At 46.7% G+C, this 23,102-nt stretch overlaps 9 protein-coding genes across 9 annotated transcripts; 5 read left to right on the plus strand and 4 right to left on the minus strand.

Annotated features, from left to right (window-relative positions):
- Window positions 1–15: 15 nt before the first annotated feature.
- Window positions 16–3,795, plus strand: AGABI2DRAFT_200379 (hypothetical protein). Its single transcript, XM_006458550.1, has 7 exons — window positions 16–40; window positions 90–190; window positions 243–1,111; window positions 1,168–2,156; window positions 2,211–2,439; window positions 2,494–3,013; window positions 3,068–3,795. The coding sequence occupies exons 3-7, from the start codon at window positions 252–254 to the stop codon at window positions 3,638–3,640; spliced, it is 3,171 nt and encodes a 1,056-aa protein (XP_006458613.1). The 5' UTR covers window positions 16–40; window positions 90–190; window positions 243–251; the 3' UTR covers window positions 3,641–3,795.
- A 66-nt stretch (window positions 3,796–3,861) lies between these two features.
- On the minus strand, window positions 3,862–5,072 carry AGABI2DRAFT_115646 (hypothetical protein; the record flags this gene model as incomplete). The annotated part of the gene is made up of 4 exons (XM_006458551.1): window positions 3,862–4,802; window positions 4,865–4,889; window positions 4,950–4,982; window positions 5,034–5,072. The coding sequence occupies 4 exons, from the start codon at window positions 5,070–5,072 to the stop codon at window positions 3,862–3,864; spliced, it is 1,038 nt and encodes a 345-aa protein (XP_006458614.1).
- Window positions 5,073–5,590: 518 nt separating this feature from the next.
- AGABI2DRAFT_115647 (hypothetical protein) lies at window positions 5,591–6,633 on the plus strand (the record flags this gene model as incomplete). Its single annotated transcript, XM_006458552.1, has 3 exons — window positions 5,591–6,116; window positions 6,178–6,567; window positions 6,620–6,633. 3 exons carry the CDS (start codon window positions 5,591–5,593, stop codon window positions 6,631–6,633), a joined length of 930 nt encoding a protein of 309 aa, XP_006458615.1.
- Window positions 6,634–7,149: 516 nt separating this feature from the next.
- Window positions 7,150–8,437, plus strand: AGABI2DRAFT_115648 (hypothetical protein; the record flags this gene model as incomplete). The annotated part of the gene is made up of 2 exons (XM_006458553.1): window positions 7,150–7,203; window positions 7,262–8,437. 2 exons carry the CDS (start codon window positions 7,150–7,152, stop codon window positions 8,435–8,437), a joined length of 1,230 nt encoding a protein of 409 aa, XP_006458616.1.
- Window positions 8,438–9,113: 676 nt separating this feature from the next.
- Window positions 9,114–10,266, plus strand: AGABI2DRAFT_115649 (hypothetical protein; the record flags this gene model as incomplete). Its single annotated transcript, XM_006458554.1, has 2 exons — window positions 9,114–9,167; window positions 9,226–10,266. The coding sequence occupies 2 exons, from the start codon at window positions 9,114–9,116 to the stop codon at window positions 10,264–10,266; spliced, it is 1,095 nt and encodes a 364-aa protein (XP_006458617.1).
- Window positions 10,267–10,957: 691 nt separating this feature from the next.
- Window positions 10,958–12,387, minus strand: AGABI2DRAFT_134327 (hypothetical protein). The gene is made up of 3 exons (XM_006458555.1): window positions 12,133–12,387; window positions 11,139–12,074; window positions 10,958–11,079 (listed from the first exon to the last, which is right to left on the minus strand). Exon 2 carries the CDS (start codon window positions 11,370–11,372, stop codon window positions 11,160–11,162), a length of 213 nt encoding a protein of 70 aa, XP_006458618.1. The 5' UTR covers window positions 11,373–12,074; window positions 12,133–12,387; the 3' UTR covers window positions 10,958–11,079; window positions 11,139–11,159.
- Window positions 12,388–13,033: 646 nt separating this feature from the next.
- Window positions 13,034–14,931, plus strand: AGABI2DRAFT_63634 (hypothetical protein; the record flags this gene model as incomplete). Its single annotated transcript, XM_006458556.1, has 5 exons — window positions 13,034–13,504; window positions 13,556–13,952; window positions 14,005–14,142; window positions 14,197–14,342; window positions 14,395–14,931. 5 exons carry the CDS (start codon window positions 13,034–13,036, stop codon window positions 14,929–14,931), a joined length of 1,689 nt encoding a protein of 562 aa, XP_006458619.1.
- Window positions 14,932–16,161: 1,230 nt separating this feature from the next.
- On the minus strand, window positions 16,162–17,844 carry AGABI2DRAFT_115652 (hypothetical protein; the record flags this gene model as incomplete). The annotated part of the gene is made up of 1 exon (XM_006458557.1): window positions 16,162–17,844. The coding sequence occupies one exon, from the start codon at window positions 17,842–17,844 to the stop codon at window positions 16,162–16,164; it is 1,683 nt and encodes a 560-aa protein (XP_006458620.1).
- Window positions 17,845–19,158: 1,314 nt separating this feature from the next.
- On the minus strand, window positions 19,159–22,747 carry AGABI2DRAFT_134329 (hypothetical protein). Its single transcript, XM_006458558.1, has 18 exons — window positions 22,666–22,747; window positions 22,578–22,612; window positions 22,524–22,528; window positions 22,327–22,449; window positions 22,139–22,172; window positions 21,888–22,081; window positions 21,755–21,832; window positions 21,061–21,697; window positions 20,985–21,010; window positions 20,828–20,865; window positions 20,707–20,767; window positions 20,390–20,582; window positions 20,245–20,326; window positions 20,135–20,186; window positions 19,989–20,066; window positions 19,855–19,931; window positions 19,245–19,791; window positions 19,159–19,190 (listed from the first exon to the last, which is right to left on the minus strand). Exons 1-8 carry the CDS (start codon window positions 22,699–22,701, stop codon window positions 21,567–21,569), a joined length of 636 nt encoding a protein of 211 aa, XP_006458621.1. The 5' UTR covers window positions 22,702–22,747; the 3' UTR covers window positions 19,159–19,190; window positions 19,245–19,791; window positions 19,855–19,931; window positions 19,989–20,066; window positions 20,135–20,186; window positions 20,245–20,326; window positions 20,390–20,582; window positions 20,707–20,767; window positions 20,828–20,865; window positions 20,985–21,010; window positions 21,061–21,566.
- Window positions 22,748–23,102: the final 355 nt, after the last annotated feature.

The raw sequence follows: 23,102 nt of genomic DNA on the forward strand, positions 1-23,102 counted from the left end.
CCTCCCCACTCAGTTCTTTTCTCTCTCTTTTCTTTTAGAGGTCAGTAATATTGCCGACCGAGTTCACCTCTGTACTAATGCTCGCCTAGGATTTTTTTCCACCTTAGAAGCTAGAAATAGAGCGTACTCTATCACTTCATAGTTTTTTCGCCTGCTTCAACGATCTATATACACTCTTAAAATTTCGAAAGTGCGTTTTTCACCCAACTTGGACGGCGAGTATGGCGCTGATAATTTTCCAGATCGTAGAAATGCCTGCCGCTACAACTGTCGCCGCCGTAACATCTGTTTCCGCTCCTCTCAAGGCTAATGCCGTTGTTGACGGACCGATTGATATCGCCGCTGTCTTCGCTGCTGATGCCAACACCCGCGCTTCTGCTGCTGCCCCCTTGGTGGCCGCCGCTCAAAAAGACGGTACCTCGGCTCTCGTTTCCGCGGGTTTCCCTGAGGCCGTCGTCAAGGCTCTTGCCGATAAAAAGTCCCCTGCCGCCCGTGAAGGTGCTGCCGATGCCATTCGTGCTCTTGTGAAAGCCGGTGGTGTTAAAGCATTGGAACCCATCTTCGTCGAGGCTGGTATCTATTCTGCCCTCCTCGAGGCTTTTGCCGACAAAACCCCGACTGCCAGAACCATCGCTGTTGATGCAGTTCGGGAGTATGTTGCTGCAATGAACCCTTGGGCTACTTCCCTTATCCTTCCCAGTCTTTTGCATGAAATTAAGACTGCCGGCAAGTGGCAAGTCAAAATTGGCGCCCTCACTGTCCTCAATCAACTCGTCGCCAGCGCTCCTGTTCAGACCGCTCGTGCCATGCCTGACATTGTCCCTGTCCTCGCCGAGGCCATCTGGGACACTAAGGCTGACGTCAAGAAGGCTGCTCGTGACTCGTTGACGAAGGCCACCGCCCTGGTTTCAAACAAGGATATTGAACGCTTTATTCCTGCTCTTATCAAGGCCCTCATCAACCCTGTCGAGGAGGTTCCTAATACCATACAACTGCTATCGGCCACTACATTCGTTTCCGAAGTTGATTCTCCGACCCTTTCTCTCATGGTCCCGCTTCTCTCGCGTGGTTTGAATGAGAAGCTCACCGCCACCAAGCGGAAAGTAGCAGTGTATGCACTTCCGAACTTCTTATCTTCTGTGTCAGATCTAATTCGTCTATTTTTAGTATCATTGATAACATGTCCAAGCTCGTCGATTCTCATGTTACTGTTCGACCCTTCATACCCAAGCTTCTTCCGGGACTCCTTAAAGTTGAGAATACCATTGGTGATCCTGAGGCCCGTAGTGTTATCGGCAGGGCCATCAAGACTCTCCGTCAAGTTGGCCAGGTGCCTGAGGGTGATGGTTCCAACATCGCTCCTCTCAAATTTGTCGAGGCTGCTCAGACGACTTCTGCGCTTGTTGCCATCTACAAGAAGCTCAACGGAGAAATCGACGGTTCCAACGCCGTGGTCAAATACGTTTCAATCCTCGCGGCCAACCTCATTAATGCCAAGGTCTTTGAGGTTCCCGCTTGGGAGACTCTTGCTCCCTACCTCACCTGTGTTGTTGCTTCCCCTGATGGTGTTGCCGTAACTCGCGAATGGGTTGTCCGCTCCGCTACTGAGGGTATGGATGACGAAGAAGTTCCTGAGGACGAGGAAGAGGGTGAAGACCTTTGCGACTGCCAATTCTCTCTCGCCTACGGTGCCAAGATCCTGCTTAACACTGCCAAGCTTCGTCTCAAGCGTGGCCACCGCTACGGTCTTTGCGGCAAGAACGGTACTGGAAAGTCTACTCTCATGAGGGCTATTACCAATGGACAAGTCGAAGGTTTCCCTTCTCCTGATGAGGTCCGCACTTTCTACGTCGAACATGATATCGATGGCAGTGAGGAAAGCATCTCCGTTCTTCAATTTATCGTCGATGACAAGCGCATTCTCGCCAATGAGACTGAAATCAAGGAAGTTCTTGCTTCCGTCGGCTTTGATGGCCCTCGCCAGGCTCAACCTATTGGTTCCCTTTCTGGTGGTTGGAAGATGAAGTTGGCTCTCGCCCGTGCTATGCTTTTCAAGGCCGATATTCTTCTTCTCGATGAGCCGACCAATCACTTGGATGTTGTCAACATTGCTTGGTTGGAGAACTACCTCACTGGTCTCAAGACCTGCACTTCGAGTATGTTCTTTCCATTCATCATCTGAATATATATAACTTATGGCCTATCTTCAGTCATTGTCTCTCACGACAGTACCTTCCTTAACAACACCATCACCGATGTTCTCCACCTCAACCGCTTCAAGTTGCGCCGCTACCGTGGTAACCTTGAGACCTTTGTGAAGCACGTTCCTGAGGCCAAATCTTACTATACTCTCGAGGCCGCTGAGGACTACAAGTTTAAGCTCCCAGACCCTCCCATGCTCGAAGGTGTCAAGACTAAGGAAAAGAGTTTGCTCAAGATGTGAGCAACGTATTCGTCCATGTATTTTTACTTTTATTGACTGTGTTTCTTCAGGCGCAAGGTCGCTTTCCAGTATCCCGGCACCGCTGTCCAGCAACTCCACGAAATTACCCTCCAGGTATCTCTATCCTCTCGTGTTGCGGTTCTCGGACCCAACGGGTCTGGTAAATCGACACTTGTCAAGCTTCTCATCGGCGATATGGAACCTAACAAGGGTGGTGAGATCTGGAAGCATCCTAACTTGGTCATCGGCTATGTTGCTCAACACGCCTTCCACCACATTGATAACCACCTCGACAAGACCCCTCTCGAATATATGCTCTGGCGTTACCAGACCGGTGAGGATTTGGAGGACATGGGCAAGGCATCGCGTATCATTTCTGAAGAGGAAGCCAAGAAGATGCAGGATGGTTCGCTCGTTGTTGTCGAGGGCCAGAAGAGGTTCATCGATGAAATTACCTCCAGGAAGAAGCTGAAACAGTCCTACGAGTATGAGGTCTCCTTCAAGGGCCTTAGCTCCAGTGAGAACATCTGGCTTCCTCGTGATGACCTTATCAAACGTGGCTTCGAAAAGGTCAAGCATCCTTACCGCATATACATGTTACATAAATGCTGACAATTTTTACAGAAAGTTCTTGAAGTTGATACCCGCGAAGCTCAGCGCCTTGGTCTTTTGCGTCCCCTTGTTCGTCGAGAAATCGAGAAGCACTTCGCTGATTTCGGCCTCGAGCCCGAGTTCGTTTCTCACAACACCATGAGAGGTCTTTCCGGCGGTCAGAAGGTCAAGATTGTCCTCGGTGCTGCTACTTGGCGTCGTCCTCACGTTGTCTGCCTTGATGAGCCCACCAACTACCTTGATCGTGAGTCGCTCGCTGCGCTCATTGAGGCTCTCAAGAAATTCGAGGGTGGTGTGCTCGTTATCACTCACAACCGTGACTTCTCGGAATCGCTCTGTACTGAGGTTTGGGCCATGCGTGATGGTACCCTCGAGGCTTCGGGTCACAACTGGGTTGAGGGACAGGGATCTGGAGCTCGTATCGATAAGAAGGATGGAGAGGATCAGGATCAGTATGATGCCATGGGCAACAAGGTTGACAACAAGAAGGCGAAGAAGATCACTGCATCCGAAGCTCGCAAACTGAAGAAGGAGCGTATGGCACGGAAGAAGAGGGGAGAAGACGTCACCGATGATGAGCTCTAGATAACTTTCGGTGTTTATGTTCCATGTCTGTTTCCTCATTACCCATCTTCCTAACGATACCACGTGCCTATGTTTCGTCTACGCATCTCATTTCTAGCTTTCTGTCTTGCTGTTCTTCTGTACACTTATTCTAATCTCATGTCTTTAATTTCTCGAAACGTTGTTGGGAACTCAGTGAATTACACGGCAAAGCGGTTAAAAATACAAGATATCAGATGTGCCTACGACGATGGACCTTCGCAGTCTAGCTTCCAAGCCTTTTCCACACCTTCACCTCCCAGGAACACGACAGTACCCTCATCTTGCAATTTCTTAAGATGAAGGTCAATACTATGAGAGGCTGGAATCCAGAGGCTCTCGGGATATGACGCGTAGAGAACTTTGACGATTGTCCAAGTAGTCCAAGCATCGCCTTCCGTTGGCTTCGTTCGCAACACTTCCAGCACTTGCTGCTCACGGTCAAGGCGATGTTTAATATAAGTGGAGATGAGTTCATGACCAGATTTGACGATAGGTCCGTGTGCCGGATAGAGAGTCTGATAACCCTCAGGAGCTCCCCCGCCATATTCAAGCAATTTGTTGAGAGATTGCAGATACAATCTGAGATCTTCAAAGACGGCGGTGCCTTGTCCTAGAACTGTGTCTGCCGTGTATAGTGCATGGTCGTCTGGTATATCTAGAGCTATAGAGTCAAGCGTATGACCAGGAGAATGGATTACACGGATCGCGGGTGACGATGCGCGAAAGAGCTGATTATCGTGTAGGTCATGGAAGGGTTTGCCGTCGGGTGTAGGTGTGAATGCGCCTTTGGGTAAAGATTCGATGATTTCGGGTAGTTTGTTATGAGCAGTAGATGCAGGACCGGCGATATCTGATGGAAGAGGGTATTTATGTAGTTTGGGAGCTGGATACGAGGATAGCGGAGTTGTTGGGTTACGGGATTGCCAACGTGATTGAAGTAGAGAGAGAACAGATGGGAGACCACCGACGTGGTCGGAATGCCAATGCGAAATCATGATATCAGAGACTTCGGGGAGTGTATTTGTATTTGATGAGAGGGCATCTAGGGCGGAGGCAAGAAGGGGAAGATATTCTTGTTTTCCTTCTCCTGGATCAACGAGGACATAGGGATGTTGAGTACCGATGACATAGGTGTTAGTTCCTGCAAAAAGATATTCGGAAACCATAAGCAGGGATTCAAACATTCTAATTGCAGCAGGGGACCTTGAAGAGTGAACTTTCCAGGATTCTAGTGGCAAAAATGGTACATGAGGTGAATAAGAATTGTAGCACAATACAGGCGACTGACCTGTCCAAGAATCCGCGTTACGTTGGCGCTGATCTAGCAAAAAGAGTTCAATCACTTCATTGTCCGAAACAGAAGACGGCGCACCTTGGAGATGTCGGGCAAATCCTCTAGTTTTTCTACCATGTTTCTGAACTTTGTACTCGAAGATAGAGCACGGTTAAACAGGCCACAATTGAAGACGAAGCGGGTGTGGCTGGAGACACTCGGAAGACGGGTCAGGAGGCCTATCATATGAGACTCGACATGTGATTTCGAATATAGTCCGTCAACCCGAAGACAGGTTCCCCAGTACTTTACCTAAGTTGCACCGAACGCGTCAGGAAGATCAAAATACTTGAAGTTGAATAAGCGGCGTTCAAAAGCTCCTGAGCTCGAGAAAATTGAATTACAGCAGTATTGAATTGAAACGTCGCCTTAATTGTGTTGCAACACTCCATTGGATAAAGAGCTTGTGCCCTATGACTATGAAGATACTTTCGCGTATCCCATGCCCCAAAACTCCGCTAAGTCTTGTATCTGGGTGAGCGTCAGACTAATTACTGTATCTCCGATGAGTCAGCGACTGAGGCACCTTCAGATGTGTTATATATTATATAAGCTGCGGCTGTTTTAGAAACCCCGCAACATAACAGCAGGTCGCCATGCCCGCCTTCGACGAGCTGCCAGACGACATTCTCCTAGAAATCTGCGAATTTGTGGGTGGCATTGGACAATTTCGTATCCTGCCTTGGTATAGGGAATATTTATACAACCTTCGTCTTGTCTCAAGGCGTTTGAGCACACTTGTTGGCCACCTCCTCTTCCGTGAACTCGTCGTCAAGAGTTCTCGCCAAACTTCTGCAATCAACTCTGGCTCAATAACTGTCTTCGATTACACGAAAGAGCTGATATTCTATGCGAACTCCAATGGTCCTCCCACCCCTTTCACTCTCGAGCCTATTTCCAATCTCACTGAGCTCGCCGTATTGTGGTCTTGCGAAGCTCCTCACATCATCTTCGAAATTGCTTCGCTCTTGACACGATGCCCCAATTTGATCACGCTCCAGCTTGCGGATAAATCGTCTAATGAGATCACCCTGAACGATGTATTTCTCGAAGCTGGAAAGATGGAGGAGTCATTACAACTCAACGACCTTCTGCTGCACGATCTGATAGTAACTGTCGAGAGTTTAGAGTCCCACGTCCGCCACTTTAAACATTTGACGTTACTCTCTATCACATCAAACAGAAGCACGTGCATCCATGGACATCGGGGCAATCTGCAGTATCTTCCAACAAAACCACATCTATCTAGAACATTTATCGACTGATTATCTAGATGACCTCCTCCTCACTTACCTTTCTTCGTACGCAGGATTGAAGTCGCTTGAATTGACAACACAGCCTGGAGGAAGAGACGGTTTTGAAGTTGTAAATAGGCTCTATACCCAAGTTATACCAACGCAAGCGGAGGTTCTGGCAGACTTCCGACTGTATCTCTCCGACTCAGAAGAATGGTGCACGCCACCGACTAAAAGTCAGCTTGCGGGGCTTGCAAAATGCCGCAACCTCAAATGCTTCATCTCCCCTTCCATTTTCACGCTCGAGAATGAAGGAAGCGCCCGGTCAATTTGGGCAAGTATTTTTTCCCCTTCGTTCAGATTACCTACTTACTTTGTTTTGGATTCTAGGAGTTTTGGTTTGAACTTGGTCTGCAGCTCCCGAAGTTGAGATATATGGATATTATCTACGTCAAACCGTATCCGGACAACTATGAACTGGCGAGATCTTGGTCTACAGCCAAAGAAGAAGTCATGGCACAATATCAGAAGGAAAAAAATGTTCAATTTATGGTAGAATGACCTCTTGACCGCGTCTCTATATTTTGCTGGATTGTTTCGGAAAATAAATAACGATCGTTCAAATAATGTGGTCTTGCACCTCTTCTTCGAAACTGGAAAGAAGGAGTAACAAAGGAGTTCATATTATCTACTATACACTCACCCCTGATAGTTCCACTTTCCTCGTGGTGTTTGCCTAATCTTCATATGGGCATCAAAGTAGCTTTTTTTGATTGCGAGTCCACTTCGATGTTCACTGATAGGGGAAACGTGGTTTTGATTAAGTAACGAGACACAGTAAATATATCCCGCAGCAAACCAGGACGTGTATCCATCCCTCAGTCACGGCTGTTGTGTCGAAAACATATAATCAAATTGCCATGTCCAATTTCGAGGACCTCCCCGACGACATTCTTCTAGAAATCTCCAAATCTGTGAGTAGCACTCTGCAATCTCCTCATATACAGTGATCCATCATGTACCCTTGTCTAGCTTCTGCCTCAGAAAGAAAATCTATGCAATCTTCGTCTTGTCTCAAGGCGCTTAAGCATACTCGTTAGCCATCTGCTCTTTCATCGACTCGTTATCCGAACTGGCAAGGAAACAAGGCAAGGAGCAACTACGCTGGCTGAATCCAACATTATCTCTGTAATCACTTCTGGCTCAACAACCGTCTTCAAGCACACAAAGGAGCTGAAAATTCTTGTATACTCTTTTGACCCACCTCCCCCTTTCTACCTCAGGTCTTTTTCCAATCTCACCGAATTCTCGGGATCGTGGTTTTGCAAAGCTCCGAATCACACTATATCTGAAATCGCTTCTCTCTTGCCACGATGTCCCAACTTGACCCGGCTCAGACTTGGAAATGTTTTCAATAGTGGTACCACTTTGAACGATATCTTTTTCGAGACTGGAAAGATGGAAAAGTCATTGGAACTCAAGGAGCTCCAGTTACAGGGCTTTGTAGTCTCTCCTGACTCTTTCGAGCACTACGTCCGCCATTTCAAATGCTTAACGTCACTTGCTATCACTCAAAACAGGAGCCGCAGCGCGTCCACGGACTTCGGAGAAATTTGCAATATTCTCCGACGAAATAACATCTATTTAGAGCATGTAGTAGCTGACCATCCAGAAGATCTCCCCTTACTCTCTTATCTTTCCTCGTACTCGGGGTTGACGAGGCTCGCATTTGAATCGCAATCTGGAGGAACGGGGAGTTTTGAAGCTGTTAATATGTTCTATACTCAAGTTTTACCAAAGCAAGCAGAGGTCCTGGAAGAATTGCGATTGTGTTTTCATGATGCTCCGCGAGTATGGCGCAAGACGCCGACAGTGAATCAGCTTGCGGGGCTTACGCAATGCCGCAGACTCAGGACCTTGGTCGTTTCGTCCCTCTTCACATTTGAGTTTAAAGAAGAAGACGCCCGAAGAATTTGGGCAAGTGCTTTGTCTCCTTCATCTCAGCTTGCCGATTTATTTTTTTGTTTGGATTCTAGGAGTTTTGGTTTGAAGTCGGTTTGCAGCTTTCGGGCTTGGAACATATGTCTGTTATACCCGTCAACCCATATACATGGCACGGGGAGTTCTACACTTCAGTGGCTTGGCGGGCAATTAGAAACGATGTTTTGGAACAATATCAGAAGGAGAAGAAACTTAGGTTTACGGTAAACTAAACCTTGACAGCGGCTGTGGAATTCTAAACATTGATTCGTGAATAATGTGTCCTTACATCCATCAACTCGACCTTACAGTTCGTATATGAGATTCCAGTCACCTCTGATAACCTACCAATCTTTAACCCTATTGGACTAAGCTCGAGGTCAGCGTTGAGATATGTCAGCATCACCTTGAACGGTTCTTCTTTGATATTGGAAAGGTGTAAGTGTTACGCTTGCTGCACATATAAAGCTGGAGAAGCCGAGGAGGTTGTGCTATCTATCGTGACATCTACTCCCGGCTTATCAAGACATATTCCCGTCATCTCCAAGTTGTTCTACGTTTTGTCTTGTACAATAGTTATACTTCTTATGAAATGAGATCTACAAGCGGGGCCACCGAAAGATAACGCGGACATCAGCACAGTACTGAGAAACTTAGGATGCGCAAGACATTATAAATTAGCTGGATACATGAGCGTTGGGTGAGCATCAACGGCTTATCATCAGCTGCTCTAGCCTGCCCTTAAGGCCTTAAGGCCTTAACGTTAACAGTGGCTGTGTGATCGTAACTGGGGTCAGCGCCGGATGAATCGATGACCTTCAAGCAAGCTTCCGCCTTCGTCAAGCTTCAGCGCTTCAGCACGCGTTATAGGTGCTGCTGTCGGAAAACATAACAGTAAGTTGTCATGCCCAATTTTGATGAGCTTCCGGACGACATTCTTCTAGAAATTTTCGAATTCGTGAGTATTATTTAGCACACTCTTTGTGTACGATCCATCTTGTAACCCGGTCTACTAGCTCCTGCCTCAGAAACATAATCTATGCAATCTTCGTCTTTGCTCGAGGCATTTAAGCAGACTGGCTAGCCGTCTCCTCTTTCGTCGACTCGTTATCGAACTTAACAATGTTACAAGGCAGGGAGCATTCAAGCTGGATGAATCTAGCATCATTTCTGCCCTCGCTTCCGGCGTAACAACCGTCTTCGAGCATACGAAAGAGCTGATAGTTTTTCACGACTTTTTTGGCCCACTTCCCACTTTCTCCCTCAAGCCTATTTCTAATCTCACCGTATTCCAAGGATTCTGGTTTCTCAAAGCCCCTTATCTCGTACTTGAAATTGCTTCTCTCCTGACACGGTGTCCCAACTTGACCCAGCTCCTACTTACAAATGGATCCTTCGAGGAAGTCACTTTAAATGATTTTTTTCTCGAAGCTGGAAAGATGGAAAAAGCATTGAAACTTCAGGACCTCCGGCTGAACAGCCTGGTAGTTTCTCCCGAAGGTTTCGAGACCTACGTCTGCCACTTCAGAAACTTGAAGTCAATTGCTATCACTGGGAACAGAAGCACAAGCGCACCCATAGACCTTGGAGTAATTTGTAGAATCCTCCAACAAAACGACGTCTATTTAGAACACTTATCAACTGATCATCCAGAAGATTTCCTCGTCCTCACTTATCTTTCCTCGTACTCGGGATTGAAGACGCTCGAATTTGGACCATTGTGTATGGTGGAAAACCTAGGTAGTTTTGAAGCCGTAAACTGGTTCTATTCTCAGGTTCTACCGAACCAAGCTGAGGCCCTCGAAGGGTTGCAAATGCATTTCCGTGATCCAGGAGTATGGTGCGAGATGCCGACGGTGAATCAGCTTGCGGGGCTTGCGAAATGCCACAAACTCAAAACATTGAGCGTTTCATCCACTTTCGCGCCCGAGAATGGAGGAAACGCCAGAACAAATTGGGCAAGAGCTTTTCCCCCTTCATTTAAATTGCCAATTTACTCTTTGCTTTCGGACTCTAGGAGTTTTGGTTCAGAGTCGGATTGCAGCTCCCGAACTTAGAACGCATGCGTCTTTATCCCGCCACCCCGGGTCCATGGCTCGCAAGCCAACATGAAATGGACTCTTGGCATACAGCCAGAGAAAAGGTTATGGCAGAGTATCAGATGGAGAAGAGCATCAAGTTCACGGCAGAATAACCCTTGACAGTGGTTACGGATTTTGCTGAATCGGTTCCGGAACAAACAACGTCTTCGAACAATGTGACCTTATACCCATCTTCGACTTCACAGTTTGTGGCAACTTGAGATCCAAGTCATCTCTGATGACTTTTTAACCCTGATCAGAGGTTGCTATTAGATTATCATCAGCATCATCACCCTGAACGGTATTTTCGTTAAAACTGGAAAGATGGAGAAGTTGAAGAGGTCATACTACCTACCATGACATCTACTCCCAATATCTCAAGGCATACTTATCCCCCGTCGTCTCCAAAAATGATTCCATGTTGAGTCTTCAAGTTGTATACAAAGGCTTCGAAACAGTTACTGGGTTGTACTTTAATTAGTAAGGAATGAGGTAAAGTAAAACCTCGGAAAGATATTCAGAACATCAACATGGGTAGTATTGATAAATGCAGGATGTGCATGGTATATTCGGTAGAGCCTGGATACATGAGCGCGAATGAGCACCCTGACAGCCTGGCTCAGGTCCTTACCAGTGGCTGTGTGATCGTGACTCTGCCAGCGGTTGACCTTCCTCGTCCTGGTTCAGCACGCGTTATAACTGCTGTGGAGTCGAAACACATAACAGCAAGTTCTCATGCCCAACTTTGATGAACTGCCAGACGACATTCTTCTGGAAATTTTCCAATCTGTGGGTGACGTTCGGCACATTCTTTAAGTATGATCCATCGTGTACTAACCCTCACCTAGTTCCTACGTCGCAAAGAAAATCTAGGCAACCTTCGTCTTGTCTCTAGGCGTATAAGTACACTTGTTAGCCGTCTCCTCTTTCGTCGAATCGTTATTGCGATGGGCGATGGTACCGGGGAGGGGGCAGCTACGCTGGATGAATCTAGCATCATTTCTGCCATGACGTCCGGCACAACAACTATCTTCGAGCACACCAGAGAGCTGAGAATTCACCCAGAAGCTTTTGGTCGACATCTTTTTTTCTCCCTCAAACCTATATCCAACCTCACCGAATTCTCGGGATTCTGGTATGCCAGTGCTCCTCACTTCGCACTTGAGATTGCTTCTCTCTTGACACGATGTCCCAATTTGACACGGCTCCGACTTACAAATGGATCTTCCCAGGAGTTCACTTTAAAAGAATTTTTTTTCGAGGCTGGAAAGATGGAGAAAGCGTTGAAACTGCAGGAGCTCAATCTGAAAGGTCTGGTAGTCGATCTTGAAGGTTTCGAGCCCTACATACGCCACTTCAGAAACTTGAAGTCACTAGCTATCACAGGAAATAGCTCAAGCGCATCTACAGACCTCGGAGCAATTTGCCGTATCCTCCAACAACACGACATCTATTTAGAAGACTTATCAGCTGATAATCCGGGAGACCTCCTTGTCCTCTCTTATCTTTCCTCGTACTCGGGGTTGAAGAGGCTCAAATTTGGAACATGGTGTGCAAAAGAGGGGAATGGATCCGAAGCTGTAAACCGGCTCTATACTCAAGTTCTACCGAAGCAAGCTGAGGTTTTGGAAGAGTTACATATAATACTCTGCAATCCAGGAGTATGGTGTGAGATGCCGACGTTAAATCAGGTTGCAGGGCTTGCAAAATGTCGCAAGCTCAAAAGTTTGAGCATTACATCCACTCTCACACCCCACAATGGAGAGAATGCCAGAACAATTTGGGCAAGTGCTTTTCCCCCTTCACTCAGATCGCCAATTTACTAAGTGTTAGGACTTCTAGGAGCTTTGGTTTAGAATCTGTTCTCAGTTTCCGAACTTCGAACACTTGTTAGTGTATCCGATGCCATGGCTCGCAACCGAACGAGAAATGGACTCTTGGAATATAGCCAAAGAAGAGGTTATGGCGCAGTATCAGATGGAAAAGAAAATTAAGTTTACAGTAAGATAACCCTTTGACCGCGGCTGCGGATTTTGCTGGATCGTTTCGGGAACAAACATTAATCTTCAAATAATATGACCGTACACCCATATTCAACCTCGCAGTTTGTGGCACCTTGAGAATCCGGCCATTTTTGGCGACTTGATATTCCTAACAAGGCGTCTCTATTTGAATCATCAACGTCAGCCTGCCCAAATGGCATCTTCTTTGAAACTGGAAAGACGGAGAACTTAACCAAGCAGGTCAAGGTGTTCGCCTGGATCTCGTATGAGCACTCAAATAACTTTGTACAAATGTCCAGACAGCCTGTATATTACGAACCATTAGATGGGACACAGTTGTCGTCGGGAATGCATCTCGGACATCACACATCTGAGCAACACAAGCAAAGACCTCCGATGCAAACAACCACAAACATAGGGCACCGGTTTGGTGGTGAGCAGTTGACTCTGTTTTCAGCGTTCACAACATGTCTGCGGCTGTCCTGAATCCTCCAAGAGACGATTTGTCTAACTCCAAACGAAAGAGGTACGCGTATGAGTATTGCTCCCAATTCTCCCGAAATCTCATACTCTTCAGGTCCCGTTCTCGTTCCGAGAGCTTAGATGATGCCCCTCCAGCGAGTCGTCGACGGTCTCGCTCACCATCTTCCAATCCACGTGTAGAGCTTCCTAGAGTCAATGACGTTGACCCTATACGCAAGGCCGAACGGGAACGCCAACTTGCTGCACGGGTCGCTGCTATGGAACTGGAGAAACTTGAAAAAGGCGAAAAACCAAAGGACAAGGAAAAAGAGAAAGAATTTGATGCTAATGCAGAGTTTGCTAAGCTCACGAGCACGAGGTCTGGTGGTGTTTATATTCCCCCTGCTCGTCTACGTGCAATGCAGGCCGCTGCAGGACATGACAAGAGCGGTCCGCAATACCAAAGGATAACATGGGATGCTCTGCGAAAATCCATTACTGGTATCGTCAATCGAGTCAACATTGCCAATATCAAACAAATCGTACCCGAGCTGTTCGCGGAAAACCTGATACGTGGTCGCGGACTGTTCGCCAGAAGCATCATGAAGGCTCAATCAGCGAGTTTACCGTTCACGCCAGTATTCGCTGCCGTTGTTTCTATCATCAACACCAAACTACCTCAGGTCGGGGAGCTTGTCCTCACGCGTTTAATCAGTCAATTCAGACGCGCTTTCAAGCGGAATGACAAAGTGAGTCCGGTAGATTACCTAGTTTTTTCACTTCCTCACACTTGGATACAGATCGTCTGCCACTCAGCCACCACTTTCATTGCTCATCTCGTAAATCAAGCCGTTGCCCATGAGATCATTGCGCTCCAGATAATGGTCCTGCTACTTGAACGACCGACGGACGACTCCATTGAAATAGCTGTCGGCTTCATGCGTGAAGTCGGTGCTTTCCTCACTGAAAATTCCCCAAAAGCCAATGCAACTGTGTATGAGCGGTTACGTGCTGTTCTCAATGAAGGCAATATCAGTCAACGTGTACAGTATATGATTGAAGTTCTCATGCAAGTCCGGAAGGACAAATACAAAGACAATCCAATAATTCCAGACGGTTTAGATCTAGTCGAGGAGGATGATCAGATTACACATCAAATCCAACTGGAGGAAGAGCTCCAGGTCCAGGAGGGACTAAGTTTGTGCAGCCGATTTTCTTCGTTGATATGGCGCTCATTGTTGTTCCACAGATATCTTCAAATTCGATCCAGACTATATGGAGCACGAGGAAAAATACAAAAATCTCAAAGCGGAAATTTTGGGCGAGGAGTCAGGCGAAGAAGACAGTGAATCCGAATCCGATGAAGATTCGGAAGACGAAGATGAAGGTAAAGCACTTCCCTCAAATGGCGGGATATCTACGTGCTGATAACGCTCAGTAGTGCAAGAGAAGGAAGGCATCGAGGACAGGACCGAAACAAACTTAGTGAATCTCCGCCGTATCATCTATTTGACCATAATGAATGCTCTCAACTACGAAGAAGCTGTCCACAAGCTTCTCAAGGTTCAGCTTGAGGAAGGCCAAGAGGTAAGACTTTTACCTTTTTTTTGAGGAGTGTTTGCTTACATCTGTCTCTAAGATTGAATTAGTCAACATGATCATCGAGTGTTGTTCTCAAGAACGGTCGTACTCCAGTTTCTACGGGCTTACTGGGGAGCGGTTCTCGAAGCTCAATCGGGTATGGACAGATAGCTTCGAATCAGCTTTCCAAAGCTATTATGAAACCATTCATCGATATGAAACCAATCGTCTCCGAAATATTGCTCGATTTTTCGGGCATATGATCGCTTCCGATGCAATTTCCTGGACAGCGCTTGGATGTATCAAGGTTAATGAAGATGACACGACATCGAGTAGTCGTATCTTCGTGAAAATTTTGATGCAAGAGGTAATGGAGTCTATGGGGTTGCAAAGTCTTGTCGAGAGGTTCAGAGATCCGGAGGTCAGGCAAGCTTGTCAAGGAATGTTCCCTATGGATGTCCCGAAGAACACGAGGTTCTCCATCAACTACTTCACAAGCATTGGCTTGGGAGCAGTGACAGAGGAGATGCGTGAATATCTGAAGGTACGTTTTTTGTCTGTAAAAAGCATTCTGATATTGATCTTTGTTCACTAGAATGCGCCGAGGCTTATTATGGAACAACGGCGCGCGATGCTTGAAGCTGAATCATCCGATTCTGATTCTTCGGACTCTGATTCGTCTGACTCCGACACCAGCTCGGATTCTGACGTCGATTCAAGTTCAAATATCAGTTCTTCGGGATCGGAGTATCCACCTCGTCGTAGGCGATACAGCTCAACGCCGCCCCGCCGTCGCGGAGCTCGTAGCCGTAGTGGCTCCCGATCAATTTCACCTCCACCCCGTCGTCGTGGTGTGAGGGATGGATCGCGTTCAGCTTCTCCACCACCAATTAGAACTGGCGCTCGTCGAGGAAGGAGTGCGTCAAGGTCGTTGACACCACCCCGCCGACGTAACGGCAGGAAGGAGTCGAACTCCGCTTCCCCTCCCCGTGGTCCAGGAAAACGCGATATCAGGTCCGTGCCGCGCGGACAATACAACCGTGGACGTGATTCAAGATCGCCTTCTCGTTCCCGTTCCCCTCCGTCTCCGCCCAGGAGACGATACGATTCTCCACCTCCTCCCCGACGTGCAGCTTCACCTCGTGGCAGAGATCGTTACGCCATGGATACTAGACCTGATGGGCCTTCTCGCCCTCCGCCACCACAGAGGAGGTCACCCTCTTACACGCGTGGAAGGATGCGGTCACTTTCGAAGTCACCACCCCCTGTTAGGAGAGACCGTGACAATAAGGAAAGGGCTAGGTCCCCACCTCCATTAAGGAGAGAAAGGACCCCGCCCCCTCCTCGTGAGTCAGGTAGAAGGGATAGAAGCCCTCCGCCGCATATGCGCTTGGGAAGGGAACGGGGTACACCTCCGAGGGGTGGGGGAGACAGGAGAAGAGGATATGATCGTGACAGGCGTTAAAAACCTCCGTTGGAATACGGAACTTTTGAGTGTTACTTAGTCCGTTGAGCGCATGCTTTTGTTGATTTTTTCTTGCCGAATGTACTATTATTGTGGAATCGATGGTCAGTAATCGGGCTTACGGCGTTTTGAATTGATTTCCTCGAAGCTTGATAACGAATATCCGCTCTACCAATAATACAATACGTATATCAACGTTTATATAGGTGCCATCTAGATAGTAGGATGCCACTGAGAAGACTTGCAAGCACAACGTTCAGTGGGAATATATTAGAAGCCCCCTGTTGTAAGCCAATGCTTAGATGACACTCGCACACTCGCACATACTCTACAATGCGAAACAATGCTCGCGGACAAGCATTAGCCCTCCCGACCAACAACCTTCGTCCTAGTACCATCAACAAAAAAGACATTCAGATGCCCGAAATGTTTCAACGCATGATGACACAAATACAACTTCCAAGCCTTATTTTCTTCGGGTGCTCTACCGGTTCTCAAGCGAGTGTCAATCCTGACATACTTGATCTTCGTAAATGACTCGGCCAAGTTTTTGACCAAGTCGGGTATACCACCCCTATCGGCTCTTGACGTCAGTTCTATTTTGATTTCATTGAAGATGGTGAAGAGGGATGATGGTGGTTTGTCAGATGTAGAGGTGATGCCGGTATATAGTGTGGCGAGGCTGGTTGGTGGACGTGTTGTTATGTTTGGAATGTCGGTTTCGGTGTCAATTGTGGGGCGAGATCGTGGTTCTCCGGCGTCCGGGAAAAGATTAGAAGGAAGACGGATACATGCTCCTACATCAGTTCGATATGTCACCACGAAAGAAACGTTCTCGTAAGCTTTGAGCTTCTCTGCGATAGGTGCCAAGATAGCCTCGACAACAGACATTTTAAGCTGTTGTCCTATTCCTACACTCCAAAGCACCGATATCGATTGTAGATTTGGAAAAAGGTCGACATGGGAAGTGTCATTGTTGATAGAGAAAAAATTGGACAAAAGGAGGACGAGGCCGCGTGGACAACAAGCGAGCTTTTTGATGTTCTCGAAAGCTCTAACGAGTTTGTTGAAGGATTCGTGAGCCGAGATCAAAGCGGTATGACGAAACCACCCTTCCATGTCAATATTGTTAAGGGTCATCGTCGTTATGGCACGATGACGAGATGCAAAGTTGATCAAAGCATTAAATGGCGTATGCCCGCGGAATGTGATGCATTTAAGCGTAGGAACATGGAGTTGGGAGAGAAGGGTATTCCAATAAATTTCTCGGTGCTCGATAGTACCAAATATCAAGTCGGTGATATCATTGGCATTGAGAGAACGTATCGTCCATCCTATGAAAGGAGAAGAAAGGAGGAGAATGGAATTGATCTCGAGGACGCGTAGTGCGCCTTTGGCAGGAGCGGCCGGAAATACAGGTGGGCTCAGTGAATCAGGGATAGAATTTGACGTCCGTTTTGGCGACTTGTCGGAAACGAACAAACGTGTGAGGGACCAAGATGATAACCCCTTTCGAGAACCTCCTTTCTCTGATTCCTTCAAAACAGCTCGCAAAGCTGTTCCATTGCGAACCATAACGGATCGACAGACCCGTGTGGCCAAGGTAAATAGCTCATTCAGAGCATTGAATAAAGCATTCCCCGCATTTATTTGCTTGACCATCGAGATAGACCAAGGCTCCCCAGATACGTAAAAATCAAGAGTAAACTTCTCTACGCTTCTTGTATGGCGGAGGATAGCAGCCAAATCAGATATGTGCTCCAAAAATAATCTATGCGGTTGGACGATTCCACAAGAGAGTCGGTTAATGGATTTAATGAATCTCGCCTTGCGCAGGAATGGTAGCATTTCCATTGTTTTCGGAGCATCAGGAAGGTCAACTCGTCCATCCGGAGTAATGGAAACTTTGCATTGGGCGAAATAACTGATGAGGGATAGGTGGCTGAAGTGGGTAGATGTTTGAGTGAGTGTATATAAGTCCTCATATTCGAGGAAACCAAATATGTTGAGGAGTAGTTCGCTGGGGAGGTAGCAGTTAGACATTAGGGATGACATGGAGACGTCCCAGCCGTAGAATACAACCTACCGCGGTATTTATGTGTGAATAATAAGGGTAGATAAGATGTCACTGAAAGATGTATCGGTTTCCAACTATTGGTTTCACGCTGTATGGTCGAAGAAGAGTTCAAAATCCCCATGCGTATGTCTAGGGCCGCTGACCGACTTACTTCTGATGGCGACCGTTCAGTTTTCCCTGGATGAGAAATAAAAACATGAAAAAGGATGATTCTATTTGATTGATTGGCTTCACGGAATACAACCCGCAAGTTGGATCTCCCAAGACCTCAAACAAGACCCGAACCGTGGCACCTTGTGCGCGCAATAACCTATCAAGAGTCAACCTGTCAGAAGAATCCTGACCCACAACACAAACGGAACCAAGGAAAGAACTTGAATACCCAGGCCAACCGTCATATCCTTTTCCACTCTAACCACGCCACCCTCGGCTATATTCCCGCAACCATCCCTGCATTGCAGGCGAATCATCCGATCAAAAGTGTTCAAAGAGGCGGAAAATAGCTCATGAATGTAAAATTTAATTATAGAAACATGGGGTTATCGAGACTTGATCAAGTTATCGAAGCTCAGGGAATACGAAAGAACTTAATAAGACGGACCCATGATTAACCCCATGATTACCCGTCACTTTGTTTCCAAATTTTCAAAAAGACATTCTACCACATCATAATGTACGCGGCTGCATAGGCTATGCTACCGACAGCCATTTCCCCTCTATCGGCCCCGCCACGGATAATAAATCTTGTAAAACAAAGAGAAAGAGGTCATACATGAGTCCGACTCGGGGAATCCATGATTTCAAATACTTAACATCCAACCTACCCTGCAGTTTTCTCTCCCAATTCGAGAAAGCTTCTACATCCGTTCTACATGGTTCAGAATTTAAAACACTGGGAGTTCCCACCTGCTTACTACCGGGGTTTCCAGTGGGGGTGTATGTTTCCTGGCCATGCATAGTATCCGCAGTCTGATTCCGCACTGACTCCTCCAATAAGAATATTGGCCAACGACTACTGGTCTTCTCTTGCCAACTGGGGACGAAGAAGCAGCGAGGGTCGACATTATCTCGACGATGTTTCGGCGGTATGTCGAAGATGTCCCGGTCCGTTCCCTTGACTGCATGCGAATATACAATCGAAGCTTTCTTAAGAACCTTAACCCATGCCTGTCGGTGGAAACCCTATGCCATGGGTTATGATAGCATATGGGTTACAACAAAGGGTACAAGAACATCTAAATTTCGCCAAACCGTCGATTTCAAGCACAGATAACATCGGCAGTATTCATTTACTCATGCTGAGGATTACAATCTGAATAATTGAGGGACCGTCTTTCGGGGATTGAGAGCAAAAAAAAAGACTAACAGCGGCACGACATGAGATAGACACCCCAAAGAAAGACAAGAAGGGTTGTAATCTTCCACGGCCTAAGCGATGTAAAAGAAGTGGTATACCAATATAGAAAATCATCACTGGAGCAAACCGGGGGAATACAACTAGAGTGTCCAATCATCACGACACTACACACAAGTAAAAGGCGGCATACTAACTACAAGCCAAGTTGCTGATCCGGTATGTCTACAAAGCGTCCACAAGTTCATCATCAAAATGCATTAGAAAGCGTTCGAAAGCACGAATAACACGTTCAAAAAAGAATAAAAGGGTCGGTCTTTTCCCTTTACCAAACTAATTCAGGCTCCCGGTAACAACGCAACGATCTCAAACGCGGGTATAGAGGGCAAACAATGAATTAGACAGCCATAATGTTACCGCCACATGCGAGTGTGACCACCAGCATCAAGATGGCTTTCGTCAGCTCCGGTACGGCGCTCAGCGCACCAGAAGTTGATGATTTGGAACCCGGTGCAGGTAGGAAACGACTGCTTGCATCGCGTTGCTCGCTTGCAGATTCCTATTCGGGATTTAGAATTTCATCAATGACGAAAGGCAAGTCCGACAAGAAAGTGAGACGCACTTTGAAAACTGAGAGACCAACAAGCACACCCAGTGCAAAGAAAATGAAAGCGATAACAAGCCAAATAACACCCCAAACTAAATTACAGCGACCGTCATTATCACGCGAAGTTTCTAGGCGTTCCTTTTAAATACCTCGAGAAGGGCAGCAGCCACAGATTTCGGCGAAAGCCGAAGCATCGGAAGTATTGGACTTCCTCGATATAGTGTCATCTATTATCAAGTCAACGAGTTAGAAACCATTTAGTACGTGAAGATGTGAGAAAGATTAGCCTCCTTACCAACAACGTCCCAAAGGGCATACATGCAGGACATGACGCCGACGAAAAGGACCTACGAAACATAACTCAATGAACGAACGGCCATCATTAGAAGGAGAAAGTGAACCAACAAAATATCGTAGCGCGACACTGTCGGCAACGAACCAAAACAATATAACTAATCCCGTCATACCAAGAATCAAAACCCATGTCCTATACAAATAGAACCGGAGGTTATGTCACGAAAAAAGACATCTCGATGACAAGGACACTCACAGCCAGTTTCTCCTTGCCCACCACAATGTGAACAAAAAGAAGACACCCATGACGATCGAGGCGACTTTACTTGCATTGGTGTCGAATCCACATGCAATCAGACACGCGCCGATGAAAGAAGAACCCAAGTAACCTGCAGGAAGTGTTAACCATTGGATACCACCTGACATCCTCGTGGCGCCTCCTTCATCCGCTGTTAAAATTCATATATCCATAACATAAATGCATGTATGTATGCGCGTAAAAAAAGAGTGAGGCACAAAAAGTAGACTTGGTGTGAGTGTACAAAATCGATCGAGGATATGAATAATGCTTACGATCGAGTTCAATAGAATGGATGCGAGCGCAAGTAAGCACGCCGGCAAAGGCATGGCTCATCTAAAAAGACAACACTTTAGTGTCATGTTAAAGGCGCATATATTCACGCAATAGACTTACTTCATGAAAACCGACAGTAAGCAACCTAAGCGACAAGAAAAAGTTAGCGTCTATAACCACTTCTTACGTGAGAGAACACTCTCACTTGAATGGGTATACTGCAAACACAAAATACCATTAACCACCACCGAGAAACCATTGAAATTGGATAACTCACTCAGCGCCTTCAAATACGGCACATGCCTGACCAACGAGGGTTAAGAATAGAAAGATGTCAAAGAGTGGCTACGAACCAGAGTATGGCAATAATAATAATATACACTCCAGCGACTATCAGGGTAGTCCTCTGGGTATCATTAGGCGTTAAGCTTTCCCGAACATCGCGTATGAATAGGCGTTCAGGGCCTAGTCCTATGTCTCCCAATGGTGCGCCAGTCACGTAGGGCATGGATTAATCGTAGAGCAGTCGGGGTATCTGGAAGAGGAGGAAGAAAGCAAACAAGAAAGAAAAGCGCTTGGCGGTGGAGCGCCGCACGAGCCAACAATGCTGCGGTTGGCAGTTAGCACAGATGGCTGTATGGATGACGTTATCAGCAAGCAGTGCATCGCTGACTGAAAAAGGAAGGAGAAAGTACAATAGTATATACTAAGCGAAATATGCAACGACAAACGCGAAACGTATGGTAGAATTACACCCGCCCACTACCGTCTCGACAGCGCAGCAACACAGTATTATGAGTCTAGTAATGACTTATTACAACTCCAACAACAATCCACACCGGATATCTTGCGGGCACCACTAACAGCAGGTTTTACCCTGTTGCTGCTTGGTGTCCTGTGTGATGCCCACACTGATACTCTCTTTGGGTGGCTCAATGTTACTTGTCGACGACTCAAGCGATTTGGCAGAAACGATCCTGTAGATGTCTGGCAAAAAAAATCACACTTTAAAATAAGATTATACTCCAGCAACATGGAACGCACCAGTCAAAATGGTTTGGAATGCACTCTCGACATTCGAAGCGTCCAGCGCTGATGTTTCAATAAACGACAATCCATTCTCGGCTACAACCATCGCGTCAGCATGCCTTTCATTAATGAAAACCCAACGCATGCATACATGCAAATGTCTTTGCCTCATCGGTCGGAACGGCCCTCAAGTGTTTCAAATCACTCTTGTTCCCGACAAGCATGATTACAATGTTGGTATCGGCATGATCTCGTAGTTCCTTGAGCCACCGCGTGACATTTACGTATGTCGCATGTTTTGCGATGTCGTACACCAAAAGTGCACCGACGGCACCACGATAGTAACTGCAGAAGATGAGTCAATCCGATTCATGAATCACTTGAACCTGGCGTTATACGCACGCAGATGTAATGGCACGATAGCGTTCCTGACCAGCTGGTAAAATGAAAACAGTCAGACAAACAGCAAGGGAAAGAAAAGGTCGGCGAGCGATGTGGCAATCAAGACGCGAACTGTCAAATATTGCTCCCAACCCACAGCTGCGCCGCATGCAATGGAATACATCGGAGCCTGTAACAAGAGAACTTACCAGTATCCCAAATTTGTGCCTTCACTGTTTTTCCGTCCACATTGATTGATCTTGTAGCAAATTCTACACCAATAGTTGACTTTGACTCGAGGTTGAACTCGTTGCGAGTGAAACGCGAAAGCACTTCATTTCAACGAATCCCAAAACAATGGCAGTATAAGGATTAGAAAGCTCATGTTTCGAGAAAATACACGCACAGTTACTATAAATCGTGAGCAGTCAAATGTGAATTCGAATGCGAGAAAACGTACGATTTGCCAACGCCAGAATCACCGATGAGGACAACCTTTCGAACTGTCATTACCTACAAACCAGACACAAGAGAACGTAATGACACACCTTGAAAAGATAATCGTAATTGCTGCCTTCGGCCATGTTTGAGGTATATCGGAGTGGTGGTTGAGAAATGAGCAAAGCGTCGTGTGTGTTGCTGCGTAGTGTGTGATTGATGCGTCGGAGTTTGAATACCATCAAAAATTGATTTGTTTAGAGTTTCATTGTTCCGTGCTATCCATCCGTCGTCCCCCACATGTAACTTTAACTTGCGATCTGATTGGTTCAGTAGGGTTGAAACCTGCTATTCATGCGATAGTTGGAAAGCTGTATGGCGGACACATATTAGAAAGCCAGCACTGCATCAATGCACCTATGCCATGGAATTTTTGTTTAGCCCCTTTCTTGAAGCGAAGCTGCCCAATTCCTGCAACACTGCAGCAACAGCGACTTCTTATATCGATCTACCATTCACAACGAGCCTTCTCCGCCGAACTACGCAC

The sequence above is a fragment of the Agaricus bisporus genome, assembly GCF_000300575.1.
Source record: "Agaricus bisporus var. bisporus H97 unplaced genomic scaffold AGABI2scaffold_2, whole genome shotgun sequence".
NCBI lineage: Eukaryota > Fungi > Basidiomycota > Agaricomycetes > Agaricales > Agaricaceae > Agaricus > Agaricus bisporus.